This window comes from Festucalex cinctus, chromosome 2 (genome assembly GCF_051991245.1).
Source record: "Festucalex cinctus isolate MCC-2025b chromosome 2, RoL_Fcin_1.0, whole genome shotgun sequence".
Taxonomy (NCBI): Eukaryota; Metazoa; Chordata; class Actinopteri; order Syngnathiformes; family Syngnathidae; genus Festucalex; species Festucalex cinctus.
This window is the reverse complement of record NC_135412.1, coordinates 30,814,859-30,833,208: the sequence shown is the minus strand read 5'-3', so window position 1 is coordinate 30,833,208 and position 18,350 is coordinate 30,814,859. Positions and strand designations below refer to the sequence as shown.

General features: G+C 38.5%; 1 protein-coding gene and 2 long non-coding RNA genes across 4 annotated transcripts in view; 1 reads left to right on the top strand and 2 right to left on the bottom strand.

Annotated features, from left to right (window-relative positions):
• The window catches only part of mib2 (MIB E3 ubiquitin protein ligase 2), a 60,671-nt gene that overhangs the window by 5,704 nt on the left and 36,617 nt on the right, over positions 1 to 18,350 (top strand). Inside the window, exon 1 of one of the 2 annotated variants that reach the window (XM_077514504.1) lies at positions 13,662 to 13,791. The exons of the other annotated variant lie outside the window; for it this stretch is intronic. Within the exon in view, the coding sequence (XP_077370630.1) occupies positions 13,722 to 13,791 (70 nt within the window). The 5' untranslated portion in view covers positions 13,662 to 13,721. Of the gene's footprint in view, positions 1 to 13,661; positions 13,792 to 18,350 lie in introns of those variants that run through there. 2 annotated transcript variants of the gene reach the window in all.
• Positions 567 to 17,181, bottom strand: LOC144014529 (uncharacterized). The gene is made up of 3 exons (XR_013282487.1): positions 16,833 to 17,181; positions 1,429 to 1,479; positions 567 to 1,346 (listed from the first exon to the last, which is right to left on the bottom strand). It is a non-coding gene; the product is annotated as an uncharacterized LOC144014529 (long non-coding RNA).
• LOC144014528 (uncharacterized) lies at positions 6,194 to 9,098 on the bottom strand. The gene is made up of 3 exons (XR_013282486.1): positions 8,392 to 9,098; positions 8,075 to 8,153; positions 6,194 to 7,986 (listed from the first exon to the last, which is right to left on the bottom strand). It is a non-coding gene; the product is annotated as an uncharacterized LOC144014528 (long non-coding RNA).

Genomic DNA, 18,350 nt, shown 5'->3' with positions numbered 1-18,350 from the left:
AGCCAATCGCAGGGCACACGGAGACAAACAACCATCCACACTCACAAGCACACCTAGGGACAATTCGGAGCGCCCAATTAACCTGCCATGCATGTCTTCGGAATGTGGGAGGAGACCGGAGTACCCGGAGAAGACCCACGCGGGCACGGGGAGAACATGCAAACTCCACCCAGGAAGGCCGTGGAAGAAGAACGTGTCAGGCTAATAGTATGCCCGTTGCTTTGTTATTGTGAGTTGCACGAATAGTTAAAACACAAGTAAAGCTTTCTTCAATAATTTTTTTTTATTTTATATATTTTTTTGTAATTTGTATTTATCCTCTACGCTCCTCTAAGATGTACTCATTCTTTGTGTTTACGTTTTTTATTACAAAAAAAAAAAAAAAGTGGCTAACTGCCCTTCTTTTTTTTTTTTTTTTTTTTTGCGCTGACAGTCCGTGCTTGTGTGACGTATTGTGGAAGTGATGTCAGGAGACGAACAGTATTTGTCTGACTACTGCCGCCTAGAGGCTTGGCATGCATGTAAATGAGCTTTAAAAGGCACTTCTCCGTTTGTGTGCGTTTTTTTTTTTTTTTTTTTTTTAAACAAACGAGGCAGTATGGACGAATTCTTTTTCTCTACATGTAGAGGGGGCAAAAACGCATTTTTAAAATACCAAGCTACGTGTAGACAAGGCATAAGTGTACCTTCTTCATAACTTATTTATTAATTATTTTTTTAAGTTAAGTTATCTGACTTGATGCATACCTGATATAACCACAGTGTTTCAATATAGGACAGAATGTGTAAAAATAACATTTAAAAAATAAGTCAGTTAGCATGATAAACAAGTTTTACCTTTGCCATTACGAGGTAGATTGTCCCTCGGGCGTGAGCGTAGCATCTCGTTTCAGACACCCAGCCAGCAGCAAAAAAATGGTATGCGTCTAGACTTTTATAAGCTTTTAAATCGGCCACGGTCTAAGGAGATAAATTATTGACAACAACGTGAATTCCGGAAAAGTCGGCGATTTGATTAAGTCCGTGAAAACCGCAGGGGGCAGAAGGTATCGTCTGTTTTCAAACCAGCCATCGCCAGTTTCTGTAAATATCGCACTCTATAAGCACCTACTAAATGTTCCACTTCTGCTGACAGGCGAACGTCAGTTGAACTAGCAGATTCCATTCCATGGCTCGATGGGCAATAATAACTTTTTATTTGTAAAATAAAAGTTGCTAAGTACCTAAATCGTCCACTTCTATTCAAACGTCATTTCCTTCCGCCGTCCATGGTGGGGCAGTCGCATGATCACGTGACATTGGTGCAAATGGTCAATACTGTAATAACAGCAGGGTTCCCGCGGGGTCTAAAAAAAGAAAGTTACATTTTAGGCCTAAAATGTCTTAAAAACAGCCATATTTTCATCCTAGGTCTAAAATTTTATTTACCCAAGTCTAAAATTCTTACATCCGCTCCTTACATTCCGAGAAGTGTCTGCTCTGTAGAAAGAAAGAAAAAGAACAAAAAATGTGCGTGTTGCGTTGTTTCTATTTGCGTGCTCAAAGTGAAGGAGACATTTGAGGGGGGGTGTTTGGATTGTAGTTCAATGTAGTTCAGGCGGGCGGGAGCGAAGGTACGTGGGGCGGTGCAAATGAGATGTTTGGTGAGATTTGACGAGCCGCGGCTTGTTTTTCCGCGAGATACGATAACGGGAGGGGGAGGAATTATCGTTGTTGCTGTCTGCGGACATCCCGAGCTCAACATGTTAAGCCAGGGGTGGCAAACTGCGGTCCTCGAGAGCCGGTGTCCTGCAGGTTTTGCAGATTTCCCTACTCGAAGTGCAGCTGATTCCAATTAACAGGCTCGTTATCAGGTTTCTGATCTTGAATCAGCTGTGTTGAAGAAGGGAAATATCCAAAACCAGCAGGACTGCGGCCCTCGAGGACCGGATCTCGCCACCCCTGTGTTAAGCTAACACTACAGGGACAAAAACAAACAAACGGGCAGGGTGGTGAACGACGAACTTGGCAGACATGGGTATGTATTCACTTTTTTGTTTTTGTTACATTTGTTGAATTGATATTAGCCACAGCACATTAGCGCAGTGGTGGCCAGTTAATTGCGATGCTGAAACTTTTTTTTTCTGAGAGGACTTTTCCCATAATGTAAGTAGGCCTCGATAAGTGAAGCAAAGCAAAGCCCCTATCTCCGGTGTGTGCGAATGTCAATGAAGCATCCGCGTCCAGAGGTGTGAACACACTGTACAGCTCTGGCAATGAAACGCTAGCGAGTAAAGCTAATCAAAACATTTATTTTTTTTCATTTCCTTTATTTAACCAGGCAAGAAACTCATTGAAAGTAACAATCGCTAATCCAAGAGTTATCTGATCACAGGCTTACAAAGCCCCTTCGCTATTTGTGTGAATGTAGCATTGTTAATTAGGTGGCTCGGTACTCTGTCCACTACCAGGTAACGTATATTAAAGGTTTACGTTCCGGACTTTCCGCAAAGATATTGCAGTTAGCTTGTCTGAACGGAGAGTGTGGACAATTATTTTTAGCAAGTCAGAACGGAAAGTGTGGACAGTCTATGGGGTATATGCCACGGAAGAGGCGGGACTGTTTTTTTGCACAACAGTTTGGTTCCGGTTCGCTTTGCGACGTGTGGGCTGCGTCAAAAATACTAGTGCTTCCGACTTTGTGCCCCTGGGTTGCGCGTTCGCAACCCGGACCGGAAATAAACTGATGTGCAAAATTACGTCCCGCCTATTCCGTGGCGTATACCCCATTTGTAAGACAATGGGTAAATGCCAGTTCAACAAGAACTTGCTTGAATTTCCCGACTTTTCCAGCTGGTTGGATGAGGTAGCCGGCGAGGGGCACTCGGCTCGTTGCAATGTTTGCAAAAAAGATATAAAGTTGGGGACTTTGGGCGCGAATATGGTTGTACAGGCAAGGCAAGTTTATTTGTATCGCACATTTCATACACAAGGCAACTCAATGTGCTTTACGCAAGGAAACGCAACACATAAGCATCAACAAACAGTAGTTAACATTCAGAGGAAGAAGAGTAAATAAAAATAGGGTACAAAATTTACTAGAAAGAACATATTAAAACATTATTCAGCAAACTTTAAAACATTTAGCATAAGGAAGTTTAAAATAATAATAAAAACAAAAAAACAAACAAAACTTAAAGCGGTTTAAAATAGGTTGTATGTATGTATGTGTACATTGTTTTGAGAATTGAAGTTCATCTCAGGTTGGTCATTGTCAATATTGTTTATTGTATTGTATATGTTGTATCCTTTTGGTGCACTTCGACATGTTTGAAACCAATACAAGTTGACATGGTTTTGAGAATCAAATATGTGCCCCCCCACCCTTTTTTTAAATTTTTATTTTATTTTTTTATTTATTTTTTCCCCCCAGCTGTCACAAAGGCTACTGTCTTGTGTTACAATGCTATATTTGTCAACAATGACTTGTGGCTTTTATTGTTGCATTTGGCCTGCGCAATTGAGTTTGAGGTTTACCACTCAAGCAGGTCCTGTTACCTTTCTGTTCTGCCTTTTTATGGCTCTCCTTTCCTAACAATCCAGAGAATAATGTCAGAGATGTTTTGCATTTGGTGCATCAGGTTTCTGTTGTATGAATAATAGGGAAGCGAAAAGACTCTTAACACATTCACTGCCAGCCCAGCAAAAATGCATTATTTGACGTCTTTTTCTGTCAATGGCAGTCAATGAGTTAAGATGAGATGTAACCAAAATTGACGGATTTCTAAGCAAAATTTGCCTTAAAAAAAGAAAAAAGGAAAAAAGGATGCTGCAATATAATCACAAAATATATTGGCACATTGTGTTTAACACATTCACTGCCAGCCCAGCAAAAATGCATTATTTGACGTCTTTTTCCGTCAATGGCAGTCAATGAGTTAATGGTAACACAGTTTTACATTGTAAACGTTGGGATATTGACATTGGTTTTTACTAGAGCTCCCTTGCTGTCTAATTAGGTTTGCTGTATGCCATCTTCATACCTATCTCATCAGCAACCTATAGATGAGTGTTTTCATCTGTGTGAAATCCATTTGAGTCATATCTGATAGATTTAAATTGCCCTCTTGTGTAGCTGCTATCTTTGCTGCTAGGCCTGTTCCCGTGGGCTCAGTTTGCAGTTGTTGGTCAGCTCACACAGGCCTAAACAAACATGTTGCACAGCTCACAGCTGTGCCAACTGCACAGTTACCACAAATTACTAACGTACTTGAAACATGGTAAAAAAGTTCCATGTTTAGAACTGGGCAGCTGACATTCATCAGGGACTTCAACACCCTGTGTTGGCAAAGGAGTCATGCTAGTAAAATATTTTTTTTATTTTTATTTTTTATTTTTATTTTTATTGCCTTTTGGGGGCATACTGAGAGTAACATTTTGTGGATATTAAGAAATTGTTTTGTCATATACGAGAAGCTTATTAGCTGCTTTCACACACAACGACCATCTAAGTTGGCAATTTTCTTCTGGCACAATGTGTTGTGTAAGTACCAGTAGGACGCTTGAAGTCCTCCTGTGAATGAATATATGCTGCCTTCTGAGATCGTATCAGAGGTGCAATAGAGGCGCAATAGAGGCTGAACGCAACAAGTGTGGAAATCAAGTGTCATGTTTAACACCTGACACTCACTGCTGCTACCCCTTTGTGTTGAAAGCAATTGGATGATTATCTGAACATGTGAAGCAGCAGTGGCTGTGTTGAAATGTGCTTCCCACTTCCAGAATTCTGTTCAGCTCTGTATTTTATGCCCATGATGTGAAAACAGTGTGAAAGTACATCTGTTAAACATTTTTCACCTGAGCAAAAGTATTAGTGCTAGGTAGGGGTGTTAAAAAAAAAAAAAAAAAAAAATCGATTCGGCGATATATCGCGATACTACATCGCGCGATTCTCGAATCGATTCAATAAAAAAAAAAATCGATTTTTTATTTATTTTTTATTTATTTATTTTTTTTATTTATTTTTTTAAAAAGAGCTCAGAATTGTTCATTCGGTAGTCTTACCGATTCAACGTCTTATCATCATTGCCTTTTTTGTGTGTGTGTGTGTGTGAATCGATTTTTAAACTTCCATTTTTAATGGAAAAATATTCAACAAAACGTCTGACTTAGGGTTAGGATTCACACCTTGAGCATGGAAGAATGTAATATGAACGGAACATTAAGCCTTAATATTTTATTTTAATGCTGTTCAAACATGAAACAGATTACAACCTCTATAAGACTGAAATTTCAGATAAATAAATAATACATTTTCATATAAATCTTACACTCTACAAGCTTACTGATTAGTATTTTCTAAATTTGAATGAAAAAAAATCGCAACAATCGACTTATAAATTCGTATCGGGATTAATCGGTATCGAATCGAATCGTGACCTGTGAATCGTAATACGAATCGAATCGTCAGGTACTAGACAATTCACACCCCTAGTGCTAGGTATGTTTTTTTTTTGGTGTTTTTTTTTTTTTTTTTTTTTTTTTTTTTGCAGAGGTGTGTACTTTTACAAAAGATTTTTTAAACAAACATCTGTGTTCAGTGTGAAATTTGGGATTTGCCTGAGCAATTTTGACGCTGAGAGAAGAGGGAAAAACAATCATAGCCTTTACACAACATCATTTGCCATAGCCAGGAGAACCTTCTTCTAAGTAATAGACTTTAAACTTTTAAAGTGTATGGGACATGAAAAAAAATCACCCTTAAAGTATAAAAAAAAAAAAAAAAAAAAAAGTACAAGTACAAATAATATGATTTCAATGATTACTGTGTTAAAAACGCAATGACAAGGGCTTGTAAAAATTAGAAATTTTTGTGAATTTCCAAAACATGGCAGCTCACTGGCGACGCCCCCTTTTTCCGAGCCTGGACACTCGTGACGTCAGCGGGAGAACGGAATTTGGCGAAAACAATACGAGGATATGGAGAACTACACGGATAGTAAGGTGCTTTCTGACTCGCTATCAAGTGTAGAGTTGGAATTTGACGTCCCCGACTCCAAGCAGTCTTCAGACGAAGATATTTCAGCCCAGGAATGTATCCAGCTGTATCGGTTTGAGCCTTTTCTTGATGAAGGTGCTGGTGCAACTGTGTCCGGTCATCTGCATACAATGAAGGTGGCTGTGACCAGTTTCAAACTGCCGAGGTAGAGGACGACATCGGCAGGCTCCAGAACACAGAATGGTAAATCTTACTCTTTATTTTAAAATGGAAATTATGGACTAAGAATGCTGTTTATATTTTTGTATGGGCGAAATAGCAAACGCTTTGTGGCCAAAATGTAGCTTGGTTTAGTCCAATACACTCAAATTATTATGCTTTACTTGTTATAGTAAAAAGCTAATTTATATTGGTAGTAGCAAAATAGAACTTATTATCCATCTTAAAATGCAAACCATAAACTAAATGCTTCTTACTCGCTGTCGTAAGAAGTGAAGCCACCACTGCCCCTTTTACATTGCCACATGACAACCTCTGCGAGACTCGCATCACAATGGGAAAAGGGTACAACATGCAGTTTGGAAATTAAATTGACCTCATACTAGTCAGATGCATGACACTTCTTTTCTCCTGAAGTGCTTGAAATAGATAATCCAAGTATTTCTCAAATAATGAACAAATTCTTTGTAAATGTTATAAATGGCTAAAAAAAGAAAAAAATAAGTTGCTTGTGCTTTGCAGGTGTTCCTGTAGCAATGACAACAGTGAAGGAGAGCGTTTGCTGTCAGATTCTGGAGCGCAGAAGAACCAGTGCATCACCCATCACTGAGCGTTCAAAGCGGTGTGCCTCAGTGTGGAAGTCTTGCAGACCGTTTATCGATTCCTTCTTGTGTAGTGTTAGTAAAAAGGAGAACATTTTCATCGAATGACTACAAAGGATACCACGAAATATGATATAAATAAGTACAATTATACAAAAGAAATACATGCCTTTTTCTTTTCATCCAAAGTATAAATGAACAAATAGAGAACAATTTTATTTTACAAATTGCATCTTGCGAGTCATCAGTCAAACTATTCAGTGATTCATCTCCCCCCCAAAAAGAAGAAGAAAAAAAAAAATCAAAAGGCAGTATCTCAGTGCGCTTCCTACAATTGGTCACAAAATCCAATATCCGAGTCTGAAATTGTCATGTCTAAAACTCAGCTTACTACCCCACTGAAAAAGTTAACGGTCAGTAAAGTGCGAATTGTATGACCGCACAGCCTCTGCCTTGTCTGGCTTTTGAAAGTCTGCACACAGTGGTCGGCGTTCTGCACTTCCTGGTCCAGTGCCAGCTCTTCAAGGAGTGTGACCTCATCCAGATTGGCCCCCTGACAGATGGTCACTACAATCTTCTTAAGATCCTCCACATATTCAATAATAATATATCCATTGAATTATTTAATCCTGTTGTACGTATATGCAAAATAATTCAAATTAACTTTCATTTCTATTCCTACTTTTTCCCACTATGTTGTGATTAGATTGTTGAATTCTAATTGTGGATGTAGATATTTCAAATAAAAAATACATACGAAATGTTGGCTGCCCCAGGACTTTGCGCACAATACAGGACTGTCTCAGAAAATTAGAATATTATGGCTTTTTAAAAAATTATTATTATTATTATTATTATTATACTTGGTCTGAGGAAATATTCTAATATTTTGATAGGATATTTGAGTTTTCTTAAGCTGTAAACCATAATCACCAATATTAAAATAATAAAAGGCTTGCAATATTTCAGTTGATTTGTAATGAATCCAGAATGTATGGCATTTTTGATTATTTAATTGCATTACAGAAAATAATGAAATTTATCACAATATTCTAATTTTTTGAGACTGTCCTGTAAATGCTCCTTTCCTGTACTGTACTTGGGATAGCACACAGTGTATTTAGTGTCCCCATCCTTTGTAACATCCTGGATCTGGTGTGCTCTGCCTGGACCAAACTGTCTGCACTCCTGAAAATATGATTCCATAAACATATTTACCATGCAAAGTATGTTATTTGAGATGATCGAAACCAATTATTACAATAACTATCCTTACCCTTTGTATGTCCTTTAGCTCAAATTGAGACTGCTACGGTTCTTGTTGAGGGCAAGGCTTGACATGAAGCTTCTTTTTGCTTTAAAAAAGAAAAAATAAACTTTTAAATAAACTATGTTGAAATGCAGGTAATATTTACACCTATACAGCCATTTTATTCTTTGAAAAATGCACAATACATTTGCAAATTACATGTACATGACAAATTTGAAAACTAGGTGGGGTGAGCAATTTGTTTTTCCATAAATTGGTGTGTTATAAATCATGTATATTGTACAGTACATTTACTCACATTTTTGTACTGTACATTTACTTACATTTTGGATGCAAACACCGGGTACATCACCCAAATCATCTTCCAAACATGTTGCCCGTGTAGCAGTTTCCTTCGACTCATACTCACTCCGTAAGCATCTCATCCACCATCTGAAACAAAGTTTGAACTGTTGTTAACTTGGGCATGATGATGCCTTCAACACAGATGCACAGCACAATACATAATACAAAATAAAATGAACAAAAATGGAAAGTTAGCAGTTCCTCATTAGAAATTGGTACCTTTTCATTGACTGTATATTAATTTGGCAGTGGTTATTTTTGCCATGAGCTGCTAAAATAAGTGCTGTTAACTTTCTAGATTGTAGTTCTTACCCCACATTATAGCCAAGTGACAGCTTCAGGGCCGGGAACGGGTCAAACGAGTCTTCCTCCAAATATGCGCTGTACAACACTGACGTTGGAGTCAGGTGTCCATTTATCTCTCGTCCGTTGTACTTGCTTTGTTCATTTTTCGCCAAGAACTGCATCTTGAGGGAACCGAAGAAGGTTCACGCCGTCCTCCCTTCGAATAGAACAAAATCCGGCCACGCAACGAGTCGGCATTGTAGAAATTCAGTTGATAAAACACACAGCAGTCGTAAGCTTGCAAGCGGCAAAGCAAACACGCTGACTTCCGTTCTTCCGCTGACGTCATATCCGATTCGGCCGCTGGGAGCACGCCAATGGCCAGATTTTGCGCGGGTAATTTAAAAATAAGGAAATACTATTTTAACTCATTCACTCCCAGCCATTTTGAATGAAGCAACCCCCTTCACTCCCAGCTGTTTTACTGGATTTTGACTGATTTTGCAAGGCCCATAGAATATTGTGTTCTATTTGTTATAAAAACATGGAACTTACTAAAACAAAGACTAGCATATCTTCTTTCCTTGGGTAAAAAAAAAGTATATTTCTATCTGTTTCCGTTTTGCAGCAATTAGCATTGGAATTTCCTCATGATTCAAAAATCTGTTTAAAACAGTGGGGAAAAGAGTTTTTTGCAACATGGCCCTGGTTGATCTCTTATACTCTGCTGCCACCTGCTGGCCGTTTTTGTAACAACTACAATTGATTTAAAGCATTCTCTTCAGTTCAGAGGCTGCATCAAGGCCTTCTGTATGCTCTAGCATATTTAAAAAAAAAAAAAAAACGTATAAATACGTCTTTGGGAGCAAATGAGTTAATATGTTTTGACTCGACGAGCCGCTCATTTTGTCGTGTATATTATATCGTTCAAAACAACATATTAAAAAATGTCCTGAGCTGTCCCATACACTTTAAACAGATGAACCAAGCTAACGACCAGCAGTTGATGACAAACATCTTGTAAAGGACCCTTGAAACAACCATTAATGATATCACAGCAATAACATTCAGAGGACAGGAGTGAAGCTATCACATGAAATTTTCATAGAAAATTTTGATGAACAAAAGTTCACTACGTCAGAAAATACAAACCACTCAATAATAAGAAAAATTGGAAGGTCAGGATGGAATTTGCCAAAAAGTACAGAGAGAAACGTACCTGTTCGAACCTCAAATATTCTGGTATCGTTTTATGAACGTATGCAACAAAAAAAGAAATAAAAACATTCCAGAGCGATAGAAAGGCTACATTTTGGAGAAACAATAGCTTCCTCTGGGATTTTTTTTTTTCTCATTCAACATTGATGTAACACATGATGACATGACAGAAACCAGAACAGTACAGTTGTGATCAAATCGGTGCCCTGAGAAGTTTTGTCTGAAGAGGCAGGCTTGATAATCCTTCATCAAGCAGAAAGATAATGACCCACAACACCCCTAAGTAGTTCATCAGGGGCCAGGCAGGGAAAATCTCTCATCTTTCGGCGAAATTCAAACTGGCTACTGTTTCGTGGACGTCTATGAACGCGCTCATTCTTGAACACAGTTCATTTTTGTTCAAGGGTGCCAGGTTCTCTCTTGTTAGACTACATGTGATTATGAACCATTAATAATTGCTTTTACATTTAATTTATAACATTACCATAAAAGTTTTTATTTAATAGCAGGAAAAGAGTTTTACGCCATATTGCGCTGCCCTACCTTTTATTAATAAACATCCTCCTGTAATGTTATCTTTTTGCTAGTACAGTATTCAAGTGATGTTAGTTTAGATGAGTTGCATATGCAAGGATAAAACCAGCTTTATGGTATTTAGTTGTATAAATATGAATATTGAAGTAACTCTGACAGTGCAGAGAATGCAGGGCTCTGCACTAACTTTTCCACGACTAGCAGTGGTGCGAGTAACATTTTTAGTTGCTCACACAGCACAGGATTTGGTCGCACCATTTTTTGTGGAGGTGCAGCATGACCTGAGGCATACGCAACTCTATAGTTGCAAAATATTTGATTGGAACACGAGGTTTGCCTGCAACAGCAGTGGCTATCAAAACAAGTCAGTCATTTCGTATAACTTAACTCATGTGAACATTATTTTGTTTAGCTCAGTAAAAGTGAGTACTTTTTCGGCCGCCGTTCCCCTGCTCCATTCATCTGTATCGTTTGATTTGTCACCTTCCGCTGGCCCTCCTTTACTACCATCATTCTCCTCCTCATTCTCATTTTGTTTTAGAAAATAATCAGCAATAGACTGCTTCAAAAGCTGCCGCTTTTCCATGAGCCCCGCACGGCACGCTACCACACCTGCCTCCATTGCTTTTCCGTTACAGAGGGCGCGTGGCGGGAAGGAGCCGGGATAATTGGAACTCTCCAAGCCAAGCTTGCATTCCCCAATGCATGCACATCTGTCATAACATTTCACGAGTGACAAGTCACACCAACATTAAACCATATTTACAATTTCATATGGACCACCATGGATGAAATATTTCGATTCACGACCGGCTCACGAGTCACGAAGCTATTTGTGAATGGAGAGCTCTCCCACTGGCGCTCTCATTCAAGTGAATGGGAACACACGACCGCGTTTTTAAATCCATCCACATACCTTTTAAATTGTAAATATAGTTCAGTGTTGTTAAAAGATTATTATATTGATTGTATGTACCGTATTTTTATGACTTTGGCAAAGATCGGTGGGTGCTTCTCTCGCAAGAAAATAGGCGTGTGCCACGGCGTTGGTGTCGATCAATCAGATGACGGGTGACGACAACTGCCGAAGGGTTCTAAACAGTGGTTATAATGGAACTGCTCGGCCCATGGACACATCCGGGGACAAAAAAAAATAAAAAAAATGCCGCTTCGGTGTGGAACGGGTCCGGTGGAAAAGCGCCATATTATATATGTTTGTATGTAAATTGTAGTCTGCCAGCCAATTACATTGCAGTGGGTCATGTTTCACTCAAATACTATTGGATTGTGAGTCGGCGCGCTCTCGTTGCTACGGGAAAGCCACTTTTGAATGTACGTTTTAAACATAGTGCAGAGGGAGCATTCATGCGCTCGCGCTGTGCGAGGGCTATTTTTCTTCACCAGCACGCACTTGAAAGTTGCCCGCATTTGCGAGTGAAATGCTCGCACTGTCGAGCCGTGGAATGGAAATAGAAAGGACAAATGAAATAAAGTTTCTAGGTATTTTTATTGATGAACATTTAACATGGACATCACACATAGAATATGTTAAATGTAAGGTATCCTAAACTGTAGCTGTTTTACACAAGGTTAAAGAATCATTGAACAACGATGATTTGTTGTTATAGTTATATAATTCATTGATTGTTCCATACCTGACCTATTGCATTGAAGTGTGGGGGTGTGCTGCGAAAACTTACACCGAACCCATTTTTCTTATACAGAAATGTGCTATGCGTGTAATTTTGGGTTGTGGATACAGAGACCACACAAATCAATTACTTATTCAACTAATGATTAAATGTAATGAATTGATGGAGTTTAACCGCCTTAAAATAATGTATAAAGCCCACCACGAAATTCTACCAGTTAATATACAAACTAGATTTATAAAAAGGAAAGTGAGTATAAATTAATAGTAACATAAATTTTTTCTAACCCTAAATAGAGAACAAAACAAAAAACGATGTATTTCAACTCAGGGTGTCAGTCTATGGAACAATTTGGATTGTAAAACAATCTTTCAATCTATTTGTATTTTTAAAAAATGTATAAAAGCATATTTACTGCTAATATATATATATATATATATATATATATATATATATATTAGGGGTGTGAATTGCCTAGTACCTGACGATTCGATCCGTATCACGATTCATAGGTCACGATTCGATTCGATACCGATTAATCCCGGTATGAATTTACAAGTCGATTGTTGCGTTTGTTTGTTTTGTTTTTTTTAATCAAATTTAGAAAATACTATTCAGTAAACTTATACATGTACACTGTAAGATTTATATGAAAATGTATTATTTATTGATCTGAAACTTCAGTCTTAGAACTGTGAGTCACTGTATTTAACAAACAGGTTGTAACATTTTTCTTGTTTGAACAGCATTGAAATAAAGTATTAAGGCTTAATGTTCCATTAATATAACATTCTTCCATGCTTAAGGTGTGAAAGTTAATGTTTTGTTGAATATTTTTCCATCAAAAATGGATGTTAAAAAATCGATTCGGCTGCCTATTGAATCGATTCGAGAATTGCGTGCTGTAGTATTGCGATATATTGCCGAATCAATTTTTTTAACACCCGTAATATTTATATTTATATTTATATTTATATTTATATTTATATTTAATATAATATAATATAATATAGCAAAAGGACATGCAGTTGAATTATTTTTCCATTATTGGGTAGTATTGTAACACCAAAAGCATCTTGACCGCTTGCTGTCATTGATTTTGTGTTGATTCTTTTTTGTGTGTGTTGATTAGGGGCAGACAAAACAAGTTTTACTTCTTTCTGTCCCCTTTCATTTCTTTTATTTTAAAGAGTGAAATAAATTGATTTGATTGATTGACCAGCATGTGACTCAATGTTGACTTGGAAACAAGAAAAAAATGGTCATAAAGGTACTTTACAGTATCCCATTAGAATTCAAAAGTAAGTTGACTTGGGTGACAGCAGTCTTTGTGTTACATGACGTGGTGTGTGTGTGTGTGTGGGGGGGGGGGGTGTTTTAAACCATGGCTTTTATAGATTAGACGTCAGCTTTGTGATGTCCTTGAGTAACATCTGTCAGTGTGTGGGAGGGTTGAGAGAGAAAAAGGTGCGTGTTCCAAAAACAAAGGGGCAAGGTTCACACACAGCAAACCAAATACAAAAAGCCTGTACCACAGAGGTTTCACTCCCCATTTGTGACATGACTACGTGCTGCACAGTGCTCTCGTATACGGTTCTGTGTTATCCTACCTGGAATAAATGGCGCTGTCACGGCACACGGGAATTCACCTGCCTGATATGTTCAAAAGTGGCCTAAAGACCATGGGGAGTGAGTATGATAATCCATGATAATTAGCTTTTCAAGCATGCTTATATATGCTGCTGTTCTTAAAGGTTGGTACCGTTTTCTGAAACTGGAGTTGCTTTTTAAAGTCGTTTGCTGCAGCCCATCGACCTGGAAAATGTTGACATACTGTATATGGATGTTTCAGTGCAGCTTGAAATAGGGAGTGTAGGGTCTTATTTTAGCCCTGTCACCCTTGTGAAGAAATTTTTCAAATGTGTTGGCCTGTATTGATTTTTCTCCAAGTCCTCTGGCCACCAAGCAATTCTGACATAAACCGGTTCCAACCGTTTTTTTTTTTTTTGTTTTTTTTTAGTGCAAAAGGATTTTGTATCCAGTGTCAGTGATGTATAAAGACAAAAGGCTTAATTAGTAGATAAAAGCCCGATGCTTCACACCGGCACATGTGTGATGCTGATTCATTTTCCATTTCAGAGCAGCTCACTGATTATTACCACTGTGCCAAGCCAAGCCTGCTTGTGTCAAGAATGACAAACATGTCATATATCTTCTCATTGTGTGCAGCACCACTTTGCGGCCTTCTAAAACACTTGACTGACTTGAACAGCAGCGGAGAAATGTGTGTGTCATCTTTGCACTGACACGCTAACACAAACCCTGTTTTAATCACTTCAAAGCAAGCAAGCAGGCAGCAATAGAGAATTGAAGCCTTAACTACTGCTTCTACGCCCACTCAGTCATTTATTTTTGGCTAATCATTACATATGATGAGCAGCTCAGTGTGCTTCTTAATCCCATTGTGATTTCCAAATAGGTGTATGATTGATTTAACAGTTCACAGCATGTAAATAAAGTATCTTAATTTTGTATGGGTTCTTTCGCATCTTTTAAAATCAATGGTTGGTGCAATTCTATTGGGGTTAAGTAGTTAATTCTTTTTACATTGATTGGGTTAACAGGCAATAATAAACAATAGAGACAAAAAAAAGTTTTAGTTTAATTTATCCATTCCCTTAAAGGGGCAGGATGCAAGAGTCAGAGTTTTTGCACATTTGCAAAACGTGGCGAAACGTGGAATGGACCCCAGCGACGTGCACACAGCCAGGAGCGTGCACGACTTTTCGGGCACGAGCAAACCTCCAAGTTAATCGAACAAACGTAAACACGGAGCACAATGCCTTTTTCATAGGCTTAATAATGTCGACAGAGGTAAGAAACGTATTCATCTTCAAGTTACTTTGTATGTGAAAGTCATTTTGAGTGCCAAAAGATTCCGTCCAAACGTAAATAGTGCATTCCCGTGAATCCGATGACATTGAGGATAGCAGTGCGTTGCTAATATCATATATGCCCAAGTGCGGAGACATTAGTAAGCGACCGTGTGGTAGTTTTATTCTGCACTGCTAATCATAAATAGACCCTATCATATTTCCGTTACGAAGTCTTACCTTTTTAGCAAAAAGTCAGCAAGCTGTGGGTCCCGTTTCATCCCCAGGATAGCTCTTAGCTCTCTCCACCTGACGAACGCTGCTCCTATATTTATCCGCGTCCTCCCGTGACGCTGGTCTGAAAGTTTTTTATTTCTCGTTGTCTTCCGTGGAGTCTCCATAAGGGATTGAGACGTATCGGGTACAGGTCTCTTTAAATCCAGTTTGAATTAGCTGTCCTGTCCGTGAAGTTGCGTGAACAATCGCGAGAGCTAACAGGGACAATAGCGTGCACGCGCATGACGTCATGCTCAGAGCAAAAGCTAAAGTTTCCGGCCCGAACCCTCCAACATTTTTTCCTTTTACAGAAAAATAAGGGCAACAGTCATTGTGCGACAGTAGTGCCTCCTTTCCATTATACAATTCTTAAAACATGTGCGGGTGAAAAATATGGTTATTTGAGTCTAATCTTGCATCGTGCACCTTTTAAGTCCCTGTAAAGCAAAAGTACAGTAGGTCATATAAATTTGACACACTACAAAGTAGGTCATTCACGCTGCCAATCATTATTACAAATAATCCGCATATATATAAAATGAGGCTTGAGAATCAAGATGTTGTCTCTGCAATCAGACTGTGGGTGTGTCCACCAATATGCTCAAACCTCGCCCCGTTCAACTCTCAACTGGCAATCAAATTCCTCTGCTACGACCTGTAAAAATAGATGCCACTTTGTCGAGCATCTCTCCTTTGCTTCCACATAAAGTGTCTGATTGACTATCTGAAGGGAAGATGACTTTTAGGGTTGTAGGCATAGTTAGCTAGCTAAATGCACAACACAATTGGGCTGGATAATAGCTGAGAGTACTGCATAATCTTTGTGTATTAATGTGGTGTATGAATGATTTTTAATTACATTTGGCAATGTTTGTGAGTCAAACACAAACGTAGCAGTCACTCTTGCTTTCCCTCCTTGACGTGGACGTGCAACGAGGTGCTCTAAAGCAGCCACGCCTATCAGCAGAGCAGATGTGTTTTTGGTGTGTAGGCGTAGCTAGCCAGCTAATTGCTCATTACAGTTGTGCCGGATAACTGCTGATGCAAGCAGAGGCGCTCAAGTTGTTAATTGGTGGGGGAGGGGGTTACTCATGTTGGACTCCAAAGTGCATCACGTGGCACAATTTTAGCCACGCCCTGAAAATGATGGAAAAACAGTTGTCCACAGTTGAGTACCACATAGTTCTCAGTCTTTGCACGTCTTGAGCAATTTTCTTGTCTAATGTATTTACAGTATACAAATGTCTAAATTGTCTATACCGTGTCTTTATTCGTAAGTTACATAGTCTCAAGTTTGAATCCAATGATTTGGCCATCAAGGCATACTTGGATGAGTTAAGTGTTGAAGAAGAATATTTGGGATGAGCTACAAAGAACATGGTGGGGCTGCCTCCTCCATTTTCCCTCAGTGTTTTTAATGTCTTTTTTTTTTTTTTTTTTTTATTTTTATTTTTTTTTATAAACTTTAATCTAATGTAGTCATTTCGGTAGCAAGCAGTACCTGTGTTTGTGTGACCATATGTGTTCATGTTGTTGAACGCCTGACTACTTGTGTGTGGAAGAGTTTGATGTTATCCTTACCGGTTGCAGCATGGACAACAGGCGCCACTCCATCTGTTGTTGAGGGCTGAGATCTTTAATCCGCCACCTCTTCTTAACCCACAGTCACACGTGGACAGTAACTTGTTTTTATTTTTATCAGGTCAAGTCTGCCTTCAACCACCTCAGGAACACTTCATAGTTCTTAAGCTGCTCCTCCAGAGTTCATAGAAAAATAATGGACCCTCCAAGCACAATACTTCCCAGGTCTACCTAAAATTTCTTCTAAATTCAAAACAAATTTTTCCATGCAAACCATTTAAATAGAAATTATCCATGGTCAAAATGTTGCCATCATAAATCAAATGATTAACATTTTTCTTTTTCTTTTTTTTAAACTCTTATACAAGTCTAGTAGAAGTAGTCACAGCGGCTATTCTTCACAGCTAAATATACATTCACATATTTAAAAAAAAAAAAAAAAAAAAAAAAAAAAAAGCACAATGCTTAGTAAGGTTGTTTATTTTATCTCTACAAAAATATTGACTCTTGAGCTGGGTCACCAGCCACGGGACATGGTGGACCATGTTTTCTGAGAACAGCCAACGGCGAGCTGCTTTTTAACATAACTTGAAACGTGCCAAAACAACAAAAAGCCAAATATTGTGGTGATAATGCTGTAGTTGCTCATGGGATATGCTAAAATCTTATGATGCCACACATGATGACTTTTTTTGTGAGACATTTTAGGAGGTTCCACTGATTTAAATGAGACTCCTTGAAAGTGGTAATAGTAGTAAATGGGCTGCATTTCAACTTTCTCATTCTCTATCCACTACTTTTTGAAAATGCTTAAAAATTGACTATAAAGGCATATTTATAACTTTTTACTATATTTGTTCTGAAAAAGGCTTCACTGACTCTGTTTCTCAGCTGGAAATTATTTTTGTCTCTGTCATCCTGTCACCTTGAAAGCTAAATTGAGCCTGCTGTTTCCGTTTAGAAGGCATGAGCGCTGAGATGTGAGGGCTATTTACTTGAAGCTCATTGTCAGGGATTCAACACAAAACATCCTTGAACTAACAGAAAAAAACAAAAAACAAAACGTCTTTGCTCACACTTTTTGGATTCAGTCAGGAGTCACTTTTGCCATTTCCTGTTGTGGAGATTGCAGAGGATCTCATACATGCAGTGACCACTTGCTATCTCTGAATTTGAAATGGCATCACGAATAAGAGCACACAATAATGGTTTTTTTGTGATCCCATGGGACTTAAGTTTTTTTTTCCCTTCAAGCTACATCACTGGACTTTAGTGTAGAACTTGTGTGGGAGTCCTTGCTTGAATATAGTGTAGCTTTTACTTGTCCGTGCCAGCCCCAGCCTGTTTATCTTTTCATGTGCATGGCCGATATTCTTCTTCTGCACGTGCACGCAATGGTGGAAAAGCACAGTGGGTGGCCTGCATGAAGGGTGGTCGGACGAAGAATTTATTTATTTATAAAAATGTTTTTTGAGAAAACTCTGGATATGTGATGGACACTTAAAATGAGTAAGTTTT